Source organism: Impatiens glandulifera, chromosome 5 (genome assembly GCF_907164915.1).
Source record: "Impatiens glandulifera chromosome 5, dImpGla2.1, whole genome shotgun sequence".
Classification (NCBI taxonomy): Eukaryota; Viridiplantae; Streptophyta; class Magnoliopsida; order Ericales; family Balsaminaceae; genus Impatiens; species Impatiens glandulifera.
Genome location: NC_061866.1, coordinates 4,294,788 through 4,313,744, shown reverse-complemented (window position 1 = coordinate 4,313,744; position 18,957 = coordinate 4,294,788). Strand labels below are relative to the sequence as shown.

Here is an 18,957-nt window from a genome sequence, read left to right as displayed (position 1 = left end):
GGCACGGTAGCGGCACGACAGCAGCACGATAACGGCACGACAGCGGCACGGCATGGTAGAGGCACAGTAGCAGCACGGCGGCGGTTTTGATTCTCAACGGTCGCGACAAACGCGACACTGACAACGGTTGAACAAGACAACAACGACTTCTTCTCCAGAGGCGGCAACGACTTTCTTCTTCCTCTAGTAGTAGCAGAAGTAGAGAATAAAAGAAGAGGATTAAGGAAGAAACAAGGACAAATCTACGCTTATTGGTGAAGATAACTTATATCCTCCAACCCAATCTCAAACTCCAATTACAAACCCTAAACCCTAGCTCTGATACCACTGTTGGGTGTGAATGCAATTGAAGTTTGGCTCAGTCCTCTTGTTTATCGATTCCGTTGCACCACTATCTCACACAAAGGAGGCAACCCTCTCACTAGCACCACAAATGAATTTGACCTCTCCCTCCCACCAAGAGAGTAATATATATTTATATTTTTAGGTCAAGTCCAATAAGCGGGTTACTAGAGATTGGGCCACAATGTTGGGCCAACCAATACCCAACACATTTCTTTATCCCTTTCTAAACCTTACAATTCCCATAATAAATTTTGATTGTTCTATTTAGAATGAAGTGATCGAATTATAAATCTGCCGATGAAACCTCGTCGAATAAATTCAAACAAGTTCAAATTGCTTAGTTCTAATTAAAACATTAGGAACAATATTGATTATTTTAGCATGAGGTTTAATATTTAAATCTCTCTTAAGCGATCTAACACTTATATAATTATAAAAGAAAATACGTGAAAATGAAAAATAATTAAGAATTATTTTATTTTACTTTTTTTTTTATGAGATAATAGAATTATAAGAGAGATTAATTTCGAAAAAATATTAAAAAGAAAAAAGTAATTAAGAATTATTTACAACAAAAGAATAGAATCATGAGAGAGCCACATTTTATTTGATTAAGTGAGAGTAAATATATATTTGAAAAGGAGATAGAGTAAATTTAAGCAACCATTATATCAATATATATATATATATATGGATTAGACAACCCTAACTATTCTAGTATAAGGTTTAATATTGAAATCCTTTACTCAGCGAACCTTGTGTAATTATAAAAGAGACGTGAAAATAAAACATAATTAATCCGACTCAAATATTCATTTACTCTCACATATATATTCAAATTAACTAAGTTCTCGATCCGACAACCCAAACAAATTCAAATTAAGCATTATTATTATTATTATTATTATTATTATATATTATGTTGTTATAAATGTCGCGCGCGTTTATCAAATTTTGTGTAAAATTTATAATATAAAGTCTTATTAGCTTAATTGGATAAAGGATTTTATTTGTTTTTGTTAAGTGGTAAGTTTGAATCATACCTATAACATTTTTAATTTTATTTTTAACCGTTTAAAGTTTATGGACGGATCAACCCATGTTCCTACCAAGTATTTATTTATTCTCATATATATATCTAAATTAACCACAACTCGACTCGACAAACCAAACAAATTTAAATTAAGAATTATTATTATTATTATTATTATTATATATATATATATATATTAAATTCAAATTCAATTCATACAACTTAACTACTACAAGTAGAAAGTAGAGGTGGTTTTTATGTTAGTTATATTTGATTTTTAAGTTCTTATGTTCATTATAATTTTTTTTTACCCTATATATATATATATATATATATATATATATAAATAATTCAAAACTTAATTTATTAATTAAAAATATTTAATTTTTATTTTTATAAAATTTAAAATTTAAATAAATAAATATATTATAATAATCTAATAATTAAAACACAATTAAATTTATAAAAAAAATATTTATTGAAAATTGAAATTAAAATATAAAACAATTAATTAAAATAAAAAAAGTATATATATATATATACTCAATAATTATTTAAGAATGAACAAATTATCTATATATATATATATATATTATATATATATATACTCAATAATTATTTAAGAATGAAGAAATTATCTATATTGTTGGTATATATAACTGTGACCACAAGATAGTTAATTACATAATCTGCAAACACTTAACCATTTAACTAGACGCATAATTTATCGTTTGACGAACTAGCTCGAACTCAAGATCTTTGAAAATGATTGGATATTCACCTCTATTTTGTCCTAAATAGTTTTATAACTATATATATTTATGGCAATATAAAATATTGCTTTATCTTAATATTGTTTTTATATTAATTAAAGTATTTTTTTAATAATTTTTATTAAAAACACATTAAATTGAAGTAAAATTTTATAATTACAAAAAAATATTATATTATAATTTTCTAGATAATAAATTTTAGTTTACTAACTTTTTTTTTAATCTTGTGCACGTTAAAAAAAATGTTAGTAACTAAACTTATTTTTAGCTTATAAGGAACAATTATATTTAAAAAAAAAAGATTGGAAAAGAATAACAACATTGACTTGTATATCCACGGAAAGATTTTTAATTTTCGTTACTAATTCTAACAATTAAATCACATATTATTAATTTTAAATATATAAAAAAAAACATTTTAATAATTAAACAAATTAAAACCTAAATAACCTTTTCTTTTATGTAACAAAGTTTTTCAATAAAATAAAAAAGATCAAAGAAACTCCAATGGAAAGCAAAAATTAGGAACTGTTTTTCTAGATTTTTTATAAAACAAATTCTATAATATTATATATTTTTTCTTAAGTTATACTACAAACCCAACAAAAAAATGTTCTACATTTTGTATTCGCGTGTGAAAACGGTGCCGCCTGCCATCTTTCTGCTGGAAATGCATCTGGATGAAGAAGCTTCTTTTAACATTCAAAGTTTTAGATCGAAAGAAACCAGTTTTTTACCTTCTTTATTCTTCTAATGTCTCTCTCTCTCTCTCTCCTCACTCATGGCTGTCCGTCTCCCCCAAACGTTGGATTACCAGTGTTCTAACGCTGTCTCAACACCTGTCCATCAACTTTACTCCCGTCCCATTCTCAGAATTTGGTTGGTGACCTTACTTTTGTCAATTCAAGATTCTTCTTCTTCTTTCAATTCAGCCGTCGATCGCTCTGATATTTGTTTGCAGTCCTTTTAACAAACAGATTCCCAAATATTCAAGGTGGGTTTTCGTTCAAACCTTGTTTCTCATATATGATCTTATTAGATTTTGCAAAAATTTGATCTTTACAATTTTCAGTGAGAAAGAGCGCGATGATTTGTTGCCCGTTCTACAGAGGAGAAAAGAAGGATGGAAACAATCCAGGGCCAACAATTTCAGGCCCGTCTACAGATTCAACTCTAAACGATCTTGATTTCAAGGAATTCAGCTCTGAAAATGTCTCCCTCACTAGCACAGACACGGAATCCATGGTGGAAAGAAACTCGAATTCATCAATTTTTTCGCACAAGCCAAGCGATCTCAGGGTATTCACCTTTTCTGAGCTGAAAACTGCAACGAAGAATTTTAACGGCGCTTACAGAATTGGTGAGGGCGGTTTTGGTTGTGTATATAAAGGTACTGTTAGAACAAGTAATGATCAAGATTCAAATAAGAAATTAGTTGATGTTGCTGTTAAACAATTGGGGAGTAGAGGATTGCAGGGACATAAAGAATGGGTGAATGAAGTTAACTTTTTAGGGATTGTTGATCATCCAAACCTTGTTAAATTGATTGGGTATTGTGCTGATGACGATGAAAGAGGAATCCAGCGGCTACTTGTTTATGAATACTTGGCTAATAGAAGTGTGGATGATAATTTATCTAATAAGGTTGTAACACCTCTTCCATGGGGGATGAGATTGAAAATTGCTAGAGATGCTGCTAGAGGATTAGCTCACTTACATGAAGGAATGGATTTTCAGGTCTCCTTTTTTAATCTTCTTCTTCTTCTTCCTTTATTATGTTCTTAACTGTTATGAACTTATGATGATGATGTTCTTCTGCAGATTATCTTTAGAGATTTCAAGTCCTCAAACATTCTTTTAGATGAGGAATGGAATGCTAAGCTGTCTGATTTTGGTTTGGCTAGGTTAGGCCCTCAAGAGGGATGTACCCATGTCTCAACTGGGGTATGTATATAAGTTTCTTCAACAATTATGGTCATTTTCTATTGCTTATTGATAAAATTGATAAATTCCATCAGGTTGTGGGAACACTAGGATATGCAGCCCCTGAATACATGCAAACGGGGCGCCTCACATCAAAGAGCGATGTTTGGGGTTATGGGGTTTTCCTTTACGAACTAATCACGGGCAGGCGCCCGCTTGATCGTAGTCGCCCATCGAGCGAACAAAAACTGTTGGTATGGATAAGGCCATATGTACAAGATTCAAAGAAGTTTCATAAGATTTTGGATCAGAGGCTTGACTGGAAATATTCTTTAAAGTCTGCACAAAAGCTTGCCAATGTTGCTAACCGTTGCTTGAACAGTCAATCAAAGTCGCGGCCGAAGATGAGCCAGGTTTTGAAAATGGTGAATGAGATTCTCGAATATTCAAAAGGGGCCAATAATCCTCAACGGATGATAACATGTCAGGAAGAAGAAACGTTTAAGAAAGCAGAAGGAAGATCAGGAAACACGGAACAGGGAGCAAGTTGGTTTGCTCGGTTGCGGTTGTTTTTCAATGCAAAAGCAGGCTGACTTTGTTTCATTGCCAAGTTGAATATTTTTTCTTCAATTCCTTTGTTTTAAGATTTTAGATTAGACAATGTTTTTTCTTAATTATATCATGTACATAAATCTGATGTTGTTGTTCTATCTTGTAATGTACAATATAACTCATTACTTGGTTGATGATCACAATGAGATAAGAAACATTATAGAACAAGGTTTTAATATTCTTTAGAGACCTAAAAATAATACAGATTAGGTAATAATAGATATTATTTTCCATATATGTTTTAGTTGCTTCAATGATTATGTTATTTACTATCAACTTGGATACTATCCTAGCCCAAACAATGGTACACAAAAAGTAATGGCATGACATAAAATTTTAATAACTTTAAGACTTCAAAATATATATATATATATTCATGCAAACCTATGCATATGCATGATAACAGTCACCAAAAAATATATATTTCTCATAATATTTGAACCTATTCATTTAAACCATTAAATTTATTAAAGAATAATTAACTAATTAAGCTAAATCATTTTTATTACTTTTAATTTTAAAATATTATGTATTTTTTATTTTTTTTAAATAAATGTAAAAAAGAAATTGTATAGGACACCCCAACAATGACTACTGAAAAAAAAAATATTACTTAATAAAATTTTAAAATAGACCAAGTAGTTTGAGGGTAGATTATGTATATTTTGTGAGTATGAATCACTACTTCACTATCACAAAAGTAAAGCATGTTGCTCAAGAACAATGTCATTACAAATTACACATATAAACAACATATTATTGTTTAACATATTATTGAGTGGGTAGATATTCGAAAAAGATGATAAGTTCTCGACCAATTTTATCGACTTTCTTGAATAAATATTAAAAAATGTATGGCTACAATCATGGAAGGTTCAACGTTTTTCTTTTAATAAGATAATGCACTAAAATAATAAGGATAATTACCCAAAAATTCAAGTTTACAATATCTTAGTGCAAAAGCAAAATAAAATCTATTTTCTTAATCTAAAATTTTCAATAACTATCCAAAAACTCGAACAATACAAAATTAGGATGTGTCAATTTCTCTCTAATATCTTTATACAGAATTATTTGCCTTAATATAACCATATTACCATAATCAAATTAGTTCTAAAAGAGTTTTTTTGGCTTACCATATAAATAAATATTTTTTAAAAACTATTTAATTAGAGAAAAATCGACGAATCTTTAACCAGCTTATACGTATAATGCTATTATTATATAATGCTATTATTATATAATGCTATTATTATGATATTTTCTGAAACTCGTTTTGAGTTAATAGTTTTTCACAAATATGAGTTCGATAAACTATTGAGTAATTGTATTTTAATATTAATTTTTTTCATGTCATGTTTTAAGATTATTTTTAAGTTATCTTATCTTTTTAATTTATCACGTTTTAAAATAATATATATTCCTCACATTGTCTGTTTTTATTAAATGAATTGAATTTTTATTTATTTTAAAGTAAATAAAAATAATAAAAATAAATGAGAAATTATAATTATAATTTTGCTGAATAATAGCTCATTTTAAAATTTAGTCTTTTAGAAAAAAAAAAAAAAAAAGTTGTCGATGGAGCCTTCGTCAAAGATCTCTACTAGAGAAGACAGAGAGAAACCGTTCTTGATCTATCACTATCAGCCTTTGATGATGTTCTTCTTATCCATTGTGAAGAACGGCGGATGATCGTTCAATTTAAGGCGTCTATTCGAGGTTAGTTCGTCCAATTGCGCGACCGTCTTGCTGAGATAAACTCGGATTTCTGAATAAAATGTACAAGCACGGTGATACTGACTTTCGTTTAGGTTATGATTAACTTGAGCTTAAGAAGACTTATCTTCTAGGCAGCTACATCCAGATATGCATTTGCAAAAATCGATTATACAGGTCTTGTGTGCTACTAGTTAACAAATTCTGTTATTTGAATGCATTCTGATTGAGCTGTTCTAGATGTATGATTGATTATAGATTCATTAGTTAAAAATAGGAACTAGTATACAAATGCAGCCTCGACTAGATCAAATTGACCAGGGATATACTTCTTCTTTCCTAATACAGAATGTTACTTGTTTACCTGGCTATCCATGTCTATATGATCAATAAATGGATAAATACAACTATAGAGCTTGTACAATTTCCTAGGAAATATAGTATTTACTGCATAGAACTTATATGAATATCACAATAGTTCTCAGTTTTAGCATTATCTGATCATTGGAATGATTTTGGTAATGGAATTTGACTTTCTGTATCTTGTAGACTTTATAACGGTTTATATCAAAAAGCATCAATAGAAAATAAGAATTTATGAACCAGATTCTGAAGTCATTAGGTGAGGACTCAATCTTCTTGATGTAGGTGAGATTTTCAGTTCAACATATTATGGTGAAAACATCCAACATGACATGCACATCTTCCCAGAACAATACACTACTGAAGATACTATTTATGAGGCAGCACGTATAAATTCAGAAAATGATGAGATTGTGCACATGTTCTTCTAGATGAGTTCTCACAATTAACAGTTGAAGATGCATCTGTGTCAAGAAGTTACCTGTTCTGCAGGTATCAGGAAGCAACCGGCACTAATTTGAAGTTATTGTTTGTTGACAGTTTGGCTTGTCATCTAATATAATGTTTTGAACATCTTGTAGGCCATAAGGAGGGCCAGTCAGAAGCGCGTGATATTGAACTCTCTAGTTCATGTTCCAGCCGTGGAGAAAAATCACGTGATGGAGAAGAAGAAGAAGATTATAATCTGGAGATAACCGATGAATCTGCTTGGGATGGAGAAGTGGAAAAGTGGTTGAATCAAATTGAACCTATTCCTGTGAGTAGTGGAGCTTGCTGTTTATGCTTATTATTTTTTACATTTATTGATAAACGCTCTTTGCCAGTCTTGTTTTATGCATTTAACGTGTTATGTAGGGATTATTCTATAGAAGCGAAAAAATCCAGTTTATATTGACCTATTGACTTGAGAGTGAGACTACCCTTTTCCCTATTCTTTTACCCAAAAAAATGGTTATGTAGCGGATTTTATTATTTGAGAATGCCTCATTTGGAAACACTTACAATTTTGTTTCTGCATTTTACTAAGTTTAGTTTCCAAAACTGAATCCAGATACAAAAACATAAATAAAAAGTGTTTCCATATGGGCAGACATGTGCTCTGATGATTTATTATCAAATGCAGCATGTTCCCAGAATTAATGGTGATATACCTTCTATGGTAGAAATAACATCTGATCATCAAAGGCTATTGAACAGGTTTCTTTATTTGGTTTTACATTTCTTGCTTTATTATGTGATATTGTCACGTCTCATCCTTGGTATAGTGCTAAGGGGATTAACATATTAAGCATTTGTTGTATTGCATGTTTTGTATTATTGCATTAACTGATCTTGTTAACTTTGTAAATATTTACCATACAGATTGCAATTATATGACTTGGTTGTACGCAAAGTTCAAGGAGACGGTAATTGTCAGGTTCGTAATGTATTTCCTTATTTAGAATGTAACTCTTGCCTCAGATTGGGAAGTGACCTCTCAAGTCTCAATATTGGATCTAAATTTGTATATATTATCAGAACTTCAATTCTTACTAGATGACATTTTTGAAACCGGCTAGTTTAAGTCCTTGGAAAACTCCTTTAGTAATATATTTCTTAACTTCCTGCTTCGTTGCCTTCAAAGGCTCCTTTTTTGTGCACTTAATTTGCAGTTGTTTTTGTTTTTTCAACAAATGGCTCATAAAGCCTTGTTAGCCATCAGCCTTGGAAGTGTGGATCTGATAACCCCTTCGTTGCAATAATTTCAATGTGGTCCTAAAATCTCCTTTCCGTTGGTAACTTCATTTTTCAAATGGAGATTCGAGACAACGTTAACTTATTCTAATAGAAGGGGTTATTTAAGTTCAATGGGTATTTGAGTCATCAAAAGTTTCAGTGGCCTATTTGATATTTTCTTGCAAGTGCAATAGGCTTTTTAGATTAGTTCAGTGGGGTTAGGTATGGAAGTTTCAGTGGCGTATTTGATATTTTATTGCAAATGCAATAGGCTTTAAAGCATAGACACATCTACTAACCAACTGAGTTCCTTTTAGTTGAAGAATTTCCTCCACATTTACTGCACCATGAAGAACATACCAAGCATGCAAAGATACATTGAATTGAATTATAATAATGCAATTCAATGAGAATTAAGCATGCAAAGGCTATATTTGGATGTGTATAATTGGAATTAGAATTATTATTCCAATTTTATAAGAGTTGCAATTCTGAACTGGGAAGTACTTAACTAAAACTTAAAAATAATATGCATTCGATTTCATTGGAATTATAATTATAATTTTTATTTTAATTCTTCAAACAAACAAATGATTCGACTTGGATGCCGAATTCCATTTATAATTTTATTTCCACCCAAACCAAACATAGCCGAATGGATTCCATAAATTCTTCCAAGAAAAAATTCCAGTGAATACAGAGACTAAAAGGGCACGGCTGGCTATATCCTAAATCAGAAAAAGAGTTTGATTCAAAATACAATAATAGTTCTTAACACTCGACTCTATGTTTGAGCTCTTCCATGCACCCCTTTACCGACTTCCATTTGATGTGTGTTTCATTATTTCAAGGAGTTCCATAAATCTATTTCTGGTTAGGGTAGAATTGCAATTGCATTTGGAATTGGGAGTTCAATTCCCTTGTTTGTTTTAAGTCTTGAAAAATAATGGATTAGAATTGTTATTATAAATCCCACATTCCCATGGAATTAATGGATCCCATAAATTCTTCAAAGGAGAAACATTTGGCCGAATTATTTCAAGGAGTTCCATAAGGGTATGTCTGGTTAGGGCAGAATTTGAATTCCATTTCTTGGGGAATTGTACAATTTCAATTCCTTTTATTATTTTTGTTATTTGTTTTTGTAGTTCATTTCTAATTCCATTTCCATGTAAACAAACATAACCGAAGAGACAAATATACGCATTATTTGCTTGAATTAGAATAGTATGTTTGTCCCACTCTTGCAGGACATTATTTGTTTGGTCTTGTTCTTTTCCTTTTTGGTTCCCTTCAAGTTTCGTGCCTTAACAGATCAATTATATAGTACCCAATATCATCATAAGTTTGTGAGACAGCAGGTCGTTAAACAGGTGGTTCTCCACTTTCTGGAAACCTTCAGTTTGTAATTTGGGATACACCAATTGGTGTGCTAAAGAGTAAAGACTTATTTTGAACATGTACTGTCATCTCAAGTCTCACACAGATTCTTACTAGGGCTATGTGCCAATGAAATATAGTGAATATTTGGAGAAGATGTCCAAGTATAGTTCTTCATTTCTTTTGCTTATCCTTTTCTCAGTATTTTTGACTCGGGCTAGATCGCGTAACATTGCAGGCAGAGCTGCTGATGCAGTATGTATTATTATTATTATCATTGTCAATCTTGTTGTGATTTGTCTCCATTTCTCACTTTATTCTTACATTTATTGCAGTATGGTGTTAAGATCATATTATTTTCATGTTTCAAGGAGACATATTCAATTGAGATACTTCCTAAAGAACATAGATCTAAACGAGGTATGAATGTTTTGCCTATTTTGATGGTCATTTTCACCACTCATTTTTTTTTACTGAATTGAAAACTGAGGGTTAAATAGATCCCTTAAAAGGGTCCAAATTGGTTGTATTGTTTTTTTGCCAAATCTTCGCATTATGGTTTTTCTTTTTTTGCTAAATCTTCATTAATAATTAGACTTTATGTTGATTTCTAAGTACATTTACTTTTATTTAGAATTGATGAACTAACCTTTTGCATTTCCAAAGAGGTAACATACTTTGAGATTTTATGATAAAAAAGGAAAATCATTTTCTATGTGCTACACTCAATCAGATAGTTAATAGGAATAATTTTATTTATATTTCCTGTACAAAACCAGATCTACCACCATGTGATACCAAGAAGATGAAAAGATAGTGCCAGAAAGTTCAGCAGTTTTAGATTCTGCCTGACACATCTTATTACTAATAAAATTATTAGTTTTTTTTTTTCATTCTTTCTGAATTTTGAATTTAGCAAGTAGTACACTACACAAAAGTATTTTCAAAAGGGGACCCATATTAACTTGATTTGAAAACACCATTTTTGTTTAGAGTGACATAGATGATGAAACTAAGTTTTCAAATGATCATCGATGAGAGCTGAAACCATATTTTTAAATATACAAATTTATTTTGTATATAATTGTTTGTCCCCCACCAAAACACATTGAAAGCTTCCATTAATAATATGCCGGCCGAAATAACAAAATTCTAACAATAGTATACTAAAGTAGAGGCTGCTCTACAACTCCACCATTTTTGTTTATTGAGTTGTAAAAGTTTAAATATCTTGCTCACCAAGCACCTCCTCTTCCTCCAGCTCCATCTCCATCGTCTCCGGCTGAAGCAACATCGCCGTGAAGGGCATGTGCTGGTACACATTTCCTGTAAAATCAAGACTCTTCTGCATCGACTGGCATAAGTTCAACGTGCTGTTGGGGTGAGGCGGCGGCGGCGGAAGAACAGCAGACATACCTGATGGTGGGTTCGGATGAGATGTTTCCAAAATTGGAACTTGGCTGACTGAAGAAGACACAGATTGTTTAGGAATTATGCCGGTACCGGTGGCGGCGATGATAGAGGGTTCGGCTTGTCGGAGGAGCCACTCAATCGTTTCTCCATCGGATCGATGACCGAGTTCTCGGGTCAGTTGAAAGATTCGTGCCGCGCATAGAGCTGGCATCCGAGCACGACGGCCACGACCATTGACTTTTGTGTGTCGGTCCTTGGAACCTCTGGACGACTTTCTCTGGACAGCTAATTTGTCGGGCCGACGGTGGGTGTCGACGGTGGTTTGGATTGTGTCGGCTGGTGAGGCCAAGCTTTGAAGGATCATATTTGAAGGGAAAGAAGAATAAGGACAGAGAGTAGTTTATTGTTGTTTGTAACTTTGTACATAAAATTATATATATTTATATATGTATAATATATAAATGAGAACAGAACTGAGTTTTTTAGGGTTTTCTTGAATGAAGAAAGTGGGGCCGAAATAGAGAGAGCAAGAAAAAAAAAAAAAAAAAAGGTGAGGTGGGGTCCAAAGTGAATCTATATGTGGGCTGCTGTGGGCCCTCCGAGCCCAAGCTTATAAAAGAAGTTTAAGTCTTTCAATTATATTTCCATTAGAACTTAAACAACTTATTTTTTTTATTAAATTAATTTTCTTATTGGGAAGGTTTAGAAGTTTAGACGGCACCAAGATGCTCTTCAACAACAAAAACAAAGAATGATGATAATCATGAAAAAGTTCTATCCTTATTTTATTGTTGAACATATTAACTTTTTGATATGGTTAGTCAATCATAATTCATATGACATTTTTATTTCAATTTTAAGAGTTGTAAGAGCTATTTTGATCTTGCATTTTATAGTAGTTGTTTAAGAAATTTGAAAAAATATTATTTTATTTTTATCACATTATTATAATTTAATAATAAAACAATTTAATGTATCAATTAAAAATATTATTAATTTACTTGTATTATATTTTAATTTTAATAATTCATATTATAAAAATTCCACATAACTTTTTCTATCAAACAACTTTTTTTAGAAAACTTATAAAAAAATTATATTTTTTTTTTAAAGATAAACCAGATCTTGTTTATCTTTTTATTTTTATTTTCTTTCTTTTATCATTTAACCATTTATATTATATATATAAAGTATTAAATAATAATCTCAATTTAAAATTAATAGATTAGTAAAATAAAATAACACTAAAACTAATTGTACGCGCCCGAGTCGAACCGAAAGGGTGGATCTGATGAGCCGTCTCGACCAAATCATCAATAACGAAGCTACTAAGATCGCAGGTCGTTTATTCCCAAAATTTTGGACTGAGTTTTAGACTTTAAGAGTCGTCATCCAATTCATTTTAAAAATTAGGAAAAGTTTCGCGTTTATTGAAACGCGTTTAAACATTAGAAATTATGTTCGTTCGATATTTGGTTACACTTGATAAATGATCTCGATGTTATGATCAATGTGTCATCCGACTTAAACTTTCGTCTATAATTAAAAGTGTGATTTTTATATAATTAATTATTTTATCCATACTTAGACATATATGTCTACAAGTTTTCCATCTAAACATACTTTTATAAGTTTTTTATATTTAAAATAAATCATAATCATGCAATAGTTAAGCTAAGAAAATAAATAGACAAAAATAATCGAAGTTACCTGTAGCAAATAAGATCTCAAAACCGTACCAGCGACTTGAGTCTGTTTAAGACCATCTCCAACCTTAAACTCATTCTCAAACCCAAAATGCAGTAAACGTCACATCAAACACTAATTCATCTCCAACCCAAAAATCCATTTCCAAACCAAAAAAACTATTTTTAGAATATTCTTTTCTTACACTAACTTTTTAACCTTATTAATATTATCTATATATTTATCAACTTTACATATTTAACCTCAATCTTTTCTCATTCATTTAATAATATTAAAATAAAATTAAGTATATATATGAATAATTCATAAACAACAAAATAATTAAATAATACATTTAAATAAACAAACATTATTAATAAAAAAATACTTGGTACACGTGCGCATATAATAAATTTAATAATTTAATTATACATTTAAAAAATATTATAATTTTATATCTTAAAAGTAAAAAAATATAAGTTAAAGAATTAATTTATATGTATAAAATTTGAAAGTTATCTAAAAAAGAAAAAGTCTAAGGGCCATTTTTAAAAATAGTAAAAAATAGTGTGAATGAATAGTGATACTGCAGGTTTTTTTTGAGAGAGAGTCCATTCCCATTTTGGGTTTAGGTTTGCTTGCTGGTTGGAGCAAAATTTGGGTTTGCGTTTGGGTTTATCGGCCGGTTGGAGATGGTCTGAGCCTTTAAGGGTTCGGTTCCAAACTGAAATTTATTTTTCCTAATTTACATATTTTTTTATTAAATTAATTTATTTTATTATTCAAATTCAGTTTTTTATTTTTTATTTTATTTTAATTTTTATAATTTATTATTAAATATATCCTAAATTTAATAATTTATATATTATTCATATATTTAAATTATTATTTTTATAAATTTAAATATTTATATTTTAATATATCTATTCAAATTATTATTTAAATTATTATTATTACTTTTATAAATTTGATTATATATTTTAATATTACTATTTAAATTATCACTTTTATAAATTTAATTATTTATATTATATATATATATATATATACATTTAATTTATTTTTTATACAATACAAAATATTTACTTCATCATCTTAGTAAATAAGTAAATACTAAAATAATATTGATGGAATATACAAGGTTGAGGAATATGGTAACCTCATTCTCAATTAAAATATGAGAAAAAAAACAAAATTAATGAGGATAAAACCAAATTGAGATGGATAACACTAAAGACTATAATTTGCGTGAGGTCAAGAAGGGTATGAAAGACGTAGAAAACATTATTTTGAACAAAATCTCTAATAATTTAAAAAGTGGTAACCTCATTCTCAATTAAAATATATGAAAAAAACAAAATTAATGAGGATAAAACCAAATTGAGATGGATAACATACTAAAGACTATAATTTGTGTGAGGTCAAGAAGGGTATGAAAGACATAGAAAATATTATCTTGAACAAAATCTCTAATAATTTAAAAAAAAGATGATTACATCATTTGTATGTATTATTAAGTTAGTGGTATGATTAAAATGTTTTAAATTTGTTAGTATTCACTGTTATAGATATGATCAAGTAAATATTTATTATTATATAAAAAAATAATTTAAATGTATAAATATATATATAATATAAATAATTAAATTTATAAAAATAATAAATTAAATAGTAATATTAAAATATTTAATTAAATTTATAAAATAATAATAATTTAAATATATTAAAATATAAATAATTAAATTTATAAAAATAATAATTTAAATATATATAATATAAATTATTAAATTTAGGATATATATTTAAGACCTTATTCGGTTTTAAGTTATTTAAATAATCGAAAAAAATAACATTGGTTCACTCTAATCTTATTTATTAAATTATTAAATTCATTAAATAAAATGTTAAAATATCAATAATTTTATATTTAAAATTATTATATTATATTTATATATATCAATATCTTTAATGGTTTTTTATAACCTTACAATTATTAATCATCATTTTTGTTTTTCACTTCAAACTACTATTCAAATAACCTCCAAGAAGCCCTAATAATAAGTTTAGAAAACTGAGTTTGAGAATAAATAAATGAACAAATAAGTTATTTTGACAAAATTAATTTCATACTAGCTGATTTTGAGAACTGACCCGACCCGTCAATTAAGCACCCCTTCATTCCGTCTGTTGGCATGTTTGACTGGTTTGACCTAATTAGCTTAAGACTCCATTTGATTTGCATGTTTCTCTCATTAGACAAAATTTAGAGGTATGTTTACCTTTCAAAAATACTCAAGGGCTGTCGATAGTGGGTTGGAAGACCTAAACCCCACTGACATCATTCATTACCGATCCAAGTTCAGATTCAGAATTTGAAGATCTAAGATCGAAGAAGATCCGAAAAACAATGAAGAACGACTTAATGAACCATTTTCATTTCAGATTCAGGCATGTTTCCGCAATTACAGTTTATCTCAATTTATTGACATATAGTATTAAGATTATAGAACTAACGAATAAATATTTAGATTAAAGTTTCTAACAACGAGACCCAATTATTGCTGCCTAAGACGTGTATATATAAGATAAATATAAAAATAGATAAGGAGGGAGAGAAATGTAAAATGATGATTTAAGCCAAAGAAAAAAAATGAGGGATAAAACGATGACGTTTAACTTGTGGGACACAAAAGAAGATTTACTATTCTCTTCTCGTTATACATTGATTTTTTTCAATACAATCCACATCAATTGTTTTTTTTTCTAAATTTGGGTGGGATGCCTCTATGTAAAATTAAGTTAAAGTGGAAATCGTTAAATCAAGTTGAATTATGAAAACGTTTTAATTGATTAAATGAACTTAGGATAATTAAAATGAACACACATGATTTTGATGAATGAATAAAACTAAGTTTAACAATGTGTTAATGTGCATGTAAAATCAAAGACATCTGCTCTAAGCAACTGATCGTAAGCAGTTCTCCATCAGCCGAGTTGTTCAAACAATAGAGTTGCCATCAGCTGAAGACTCGCTAACAACAGAGTTGCCATCAGCTGAAGACTCGCTATCAGTTGAGCTGCTCCATCAGTAGAGTTCGCCAACAACAAAGTTTCCATCAGCTGAACATTCTCTATTAGTAGATTTTCTATCAGCAAAGTCACTCAAACAGTAGAGTTCACTGGCAATAGAATTGTTCAAATAGCAGAGTTCGCTGGCAACATAGTTGCTCAAATAGTAGAGTTTGCTGGCAGCATATTTGCTCAAACAGAAAAGTTCGCTAACAGCAAAGCTCGCCATCAGCAGAGTTCGCTAGTAGCTGAGCTGATCAACAACTGATTTCGCTATCAGCAGAGTAGCTCATCAGTAGAGCTCACTATCTGCTAAGTTCCACATCAGCTGAATGCTTATCAGCTAAGTCAAGTAGCTGAACACTCATAAATTGCAATACGACAAATGTACAACCAACTTTCTACTCTGACATGCAAAACGATAAATATTCGTTGCCACGTTCGAAAAAATGGATTCAACCGTTTCCATGCCTCAAGTATAAAAAGGCACCAGAGAACAACGATGAAGGGGTCTTTTGCAAGTCACTACGTTACATATACACGAGACGATATACGCTGAGAGACGTTAACATATACAATAGTCACACAAGATAGTTTATTCGATAATATTTTGTATCATTTGATAATCATTTACTTGTGTAAGCTGAACAGATAGTCGTCTATTCAACAAGATAGTGTGAGAGCTAGAAGTTCAGACAGACAAGTGTTAACACTTGTGATCTAAGTGGATTTGTGTAGCGTCTATACAAATCAAAGTATTCTGGTGAAATCCTTATGGAAACAAAAGAAGAGGCGACGTAGAAGTTTTTATCTCTGAACATCCATAAAATCTCATGTTGTCTTTTCATTACTTCATTCATTCTTATATTTTCTCTTTCAAATCCTGCAAGCATTTTCCGCACTTGAAACCGTTCAAGAGTTTGCTACAATTTTTTAAATAAAAGAAACATATTTTCAATACTTAATAGGATTAAAATCGCATTTAAGTGAAAAATATGACAACAATATTCAACTCCCTTTTATTGTTGTCTTCGATCCTAACACTTTATATCGTATTATTTAAAAGAATAAAATATATCTATAATAAAATTATATAAAATAATATTTATCTATAATATATTAAAATTTTTTCTTAATAAAAAAATAAATTTAAAAATCTTATAAAATATGAAAAATAAATAAATATATTAATGATATAGAACATGATGGTCGTGGTGAGGACACAAATTATCCTCACTTCTTCATCGATAAATTACCAATTAAACTAAAAATGTTTGAAAATTACCGATTAAACTAAAGAGGTTCGAAGTGAATCTATTATATTTGATTTTTTAAGAATCATTATGGTTAGTGGAACTATCTTAATAGGTTATATAGAATATATATATATATATATTAAAATTTAAAAAAGAATACATATAAATTTATTTTAATTTAAAAATGACAATTACAACTATTTAATTTTTAAGTTTAAGTTTATTAATTAATTTAAAAGTAACAAATTATATTTAAATAAAAATAATTCAGTTATTATTAAAATGTTATATTTTAATAAATTTATTAAACCCATTGTTGTCATGTGATTGAATTCGTGACAATTTGCTTCTTACCCCGATGAATAAGATCCTCTGCTACCAAAGGGTGGTGTTACCTTGTTCCATCTCACATGGGAGGGACATTATGATAATAAAAGAAAAAAAAATTTCTTTTATTACGTTAATGCCCCTCCTCATGTGAGAGGGAATAGACGAAACACCACTATTTGGTAGCAAAGGATCCCATTATCCCATCTGGAATTAAATTTAGTCATTCAAGCTCATAGATAAACAATTCTAATTTTCCAATATTTGAAAATGTACTTGTATGAGTTTATTAATTGATTAATCTGGTAGTCATCTAAACTAATCATATACTTTTTTTTCTTTTCTATGTCTTATTTAATCACTAAGTCTATAGAAAACTGATACTATTTCAAATAATAAAAAATCATATGTGAATTAAAAAGCAAAATCATTTTTTTTGGGAATATAATTTGGTTAAACAGATGTTCAATTAGTACATTAATTTGCTTCTAGTGGTTGATGAATTAAGATCATCTTCAACTGAAAAATTCATTTTCAAACTCATTTTGGTGTAAATGTCACATCAAACAGTAAATCTTCTCCAACCGGAAAACTCATTCTTAAACCCAAAAGAATATTCTTATAGGCCTTATTCTCCTTGGGTTATTTGAAAAACCCAAACAAAATCAATTTTCCAATCAATCACTTATCAACAATCACATCACTCATTTCATTAACCAAAATACTAAAATACCCTCTATTTTAAATTATAATTTTTTATTTTATTTATATATATCAATACCCTTTAAGTCATTTTACCAAAAATAATCATCACTTTCTCAAAATCATCATCAATCATTATTATTTTCCCTTCTAAGTTTTACAAAAAACCCCAATCCGAACAAGCCCATAATATTCTTCATTACAACAATTTTTATAACTTTTTAATATCACCCCATATATTTTACAATATTATAGATTACACTACAATATTTTAATATCACCCCATTATTTTAAATTTGATTTTAAATAAATTATTAAAAATTCAAAATTCATAATACACAAACTAAATAAAAAATTAATGTTCATTATATAATGTTTTTGAACATTATTATAATTTTTGAACATTATTATAACTTTTGAATATTATTATATTTTTTTTTGAATATTATTATAAATTTATGTTATACAAAAAAATATTATATGAATGAATTAAATTATATAAATAAATTAAAATAATAAATTATATAAATAATTTTAATATATAAAATGGACCTAAATTAAGTGTAGGGGTTAAATTAAAAAAAAAAAAAAAGTTTTGAGTTTCATAAATAGTGCAATTGCATATAATATATATATATAT

The 18,957-nt window shown here is 29.0% G+C and overlaps 3 protein-coding genes across 4 annotated transcripts; 2 read left to right on the top strand and 1 right to left on the bottom strand.

Annotated features, from left to right (window-relative positions):
* Nucleotides 1-2,936: 2,936 nt before the first annotated feature.
* On the top strand, nt 2,937-4,682 carry LOC124938288 (serine/threonine-protein kinase PCRK1-like). Its single transcript, XM_047478707.1, has 4 exons — nt 2,937-3,145; nt 3,224-3,888; nt 3,973-4,095; nt 4,170-4,682. Exons 2-4 carry the CDS (start codon nt 3,238-3,240, stop codon nt 4,665-4,667), a joined length of 1,272 nt encoding a protein of 423 aa, XP_047334663.1. The 5' UTR covers nt 2,937-3,145; nt 3,224-3,237; the 3' UTR covers nt 4,668-4,682.
* A 1,584-nt stretch (nt 4,683-6,266) lies between these two features.
* LOC124940504 (OVARIAN TUMOR DOMAIN-containing deubiquitinating enzyme 9-like) lies at nt 6,267-11,916 on the top strand. 2 transcript variants are annotated; one of them, XM_047481024.1, is made up of 7 exons: nt 6,267-6,408; nt 7,054-7,260; nt 7,350-7,525; nt 7,892-7,965; nt 8,131-8,185; nt 10,200-10,284; nt 11,126-11,916. In XM_047481024.1, the coding sequence occupies exons 2-7, from the start codon at nt 7,227-7,229 to the stop codon at nt 11,164-11,166; spliced, it is 465 nt and encodes a 154-aa protein (XP_047336980.1). In that variant the 5' UTR covers nt 6,267-6,408; nt 7,054-7,226; the 3' UTR covers nt 11,167-11,916. The 2 variants fall into 2 exon arrangements, 1 of the variants encoding a protein (XP_047336980.1); XR_007099471.1 differs by lacking the exon at nt 6,267-6,408 and adding an exon at nt 10,067-10,119 and having other exon boundaries at nt 6,751-7,260.
* On the bottom strand, nt 10,969-11,641 carry LOC124940502 (transcription factor TCP11-like). Its single transcript, XM_047481023.1, has one exon. The coding sequence runs from the start codon at nt 11,639-11,641 to the stop codon at nt 11,087-11,089; it is 555 nt and encodes a 184-aa protein (XP_047336979.1). The 3' UTR covers nt 10,969-11,086.
* Nucleotides 11,917-18,957: the final 7,041 nt, after the last annotated feature.

What these genes read in the sequence shown, in the direction of transcription:
- LOC124940504 (XM_047481024.1), top strand. Translation starts at nt 7,227, where the DNA reads ATGCATCTGTGTCAAGAAGTTACCTGTTCTGCAG. An exon ending in ATCAAATTGAACCTATTCCT is followed by an intron (nt 7,526 to 7,891) that starts GTGAGTAGTGGA and finishes TATCAAATGCAG; the next exon opens with CATGTTCCCAGAATTAATGG. An exon ending in AGAACATAGATCTAAACGAG is followed by an intron (nt 10,285 to 11,125) that starts GTATGAATGTTT and finishes CTCTTCCTCCAG; the next exon opens with CTCCATCTCCATCGTCTCCG.
- LOC124940502 (XM_047481023.1), bottom strand. Translation starts at nt 11,641, where the DNA reads ATGATCCTTCAAAGCTTGGCCTCACCAGCCGACACAATCCAAACCACC.
- LOC124938288 (XM_047478707.1), top strand. Translation starts at nt 3,238, where the DNA reads ATGATTTGTTGCCCGTTCTACAGAGGAGAAAAGAAGGATGGAAACAAT. An exon ending in ATGAAGGAATGGATTTTCAG is followed by an intron (nt 3,889 to 3,972) that starts GTCTCCTTTTTT and finishes GTTCTTCTGCAG; the next exon opens with ATTATCTTTAGAGATTTCAA. An exon ending in GTACCCATGTCTCAACTGGG is followed by an intron (nt 4,096 to 4,169) that starts GTATGTATATAA and finishes AAATTCCATCAG; the next exon opens with GTTGTGGGAACACTAGGATA.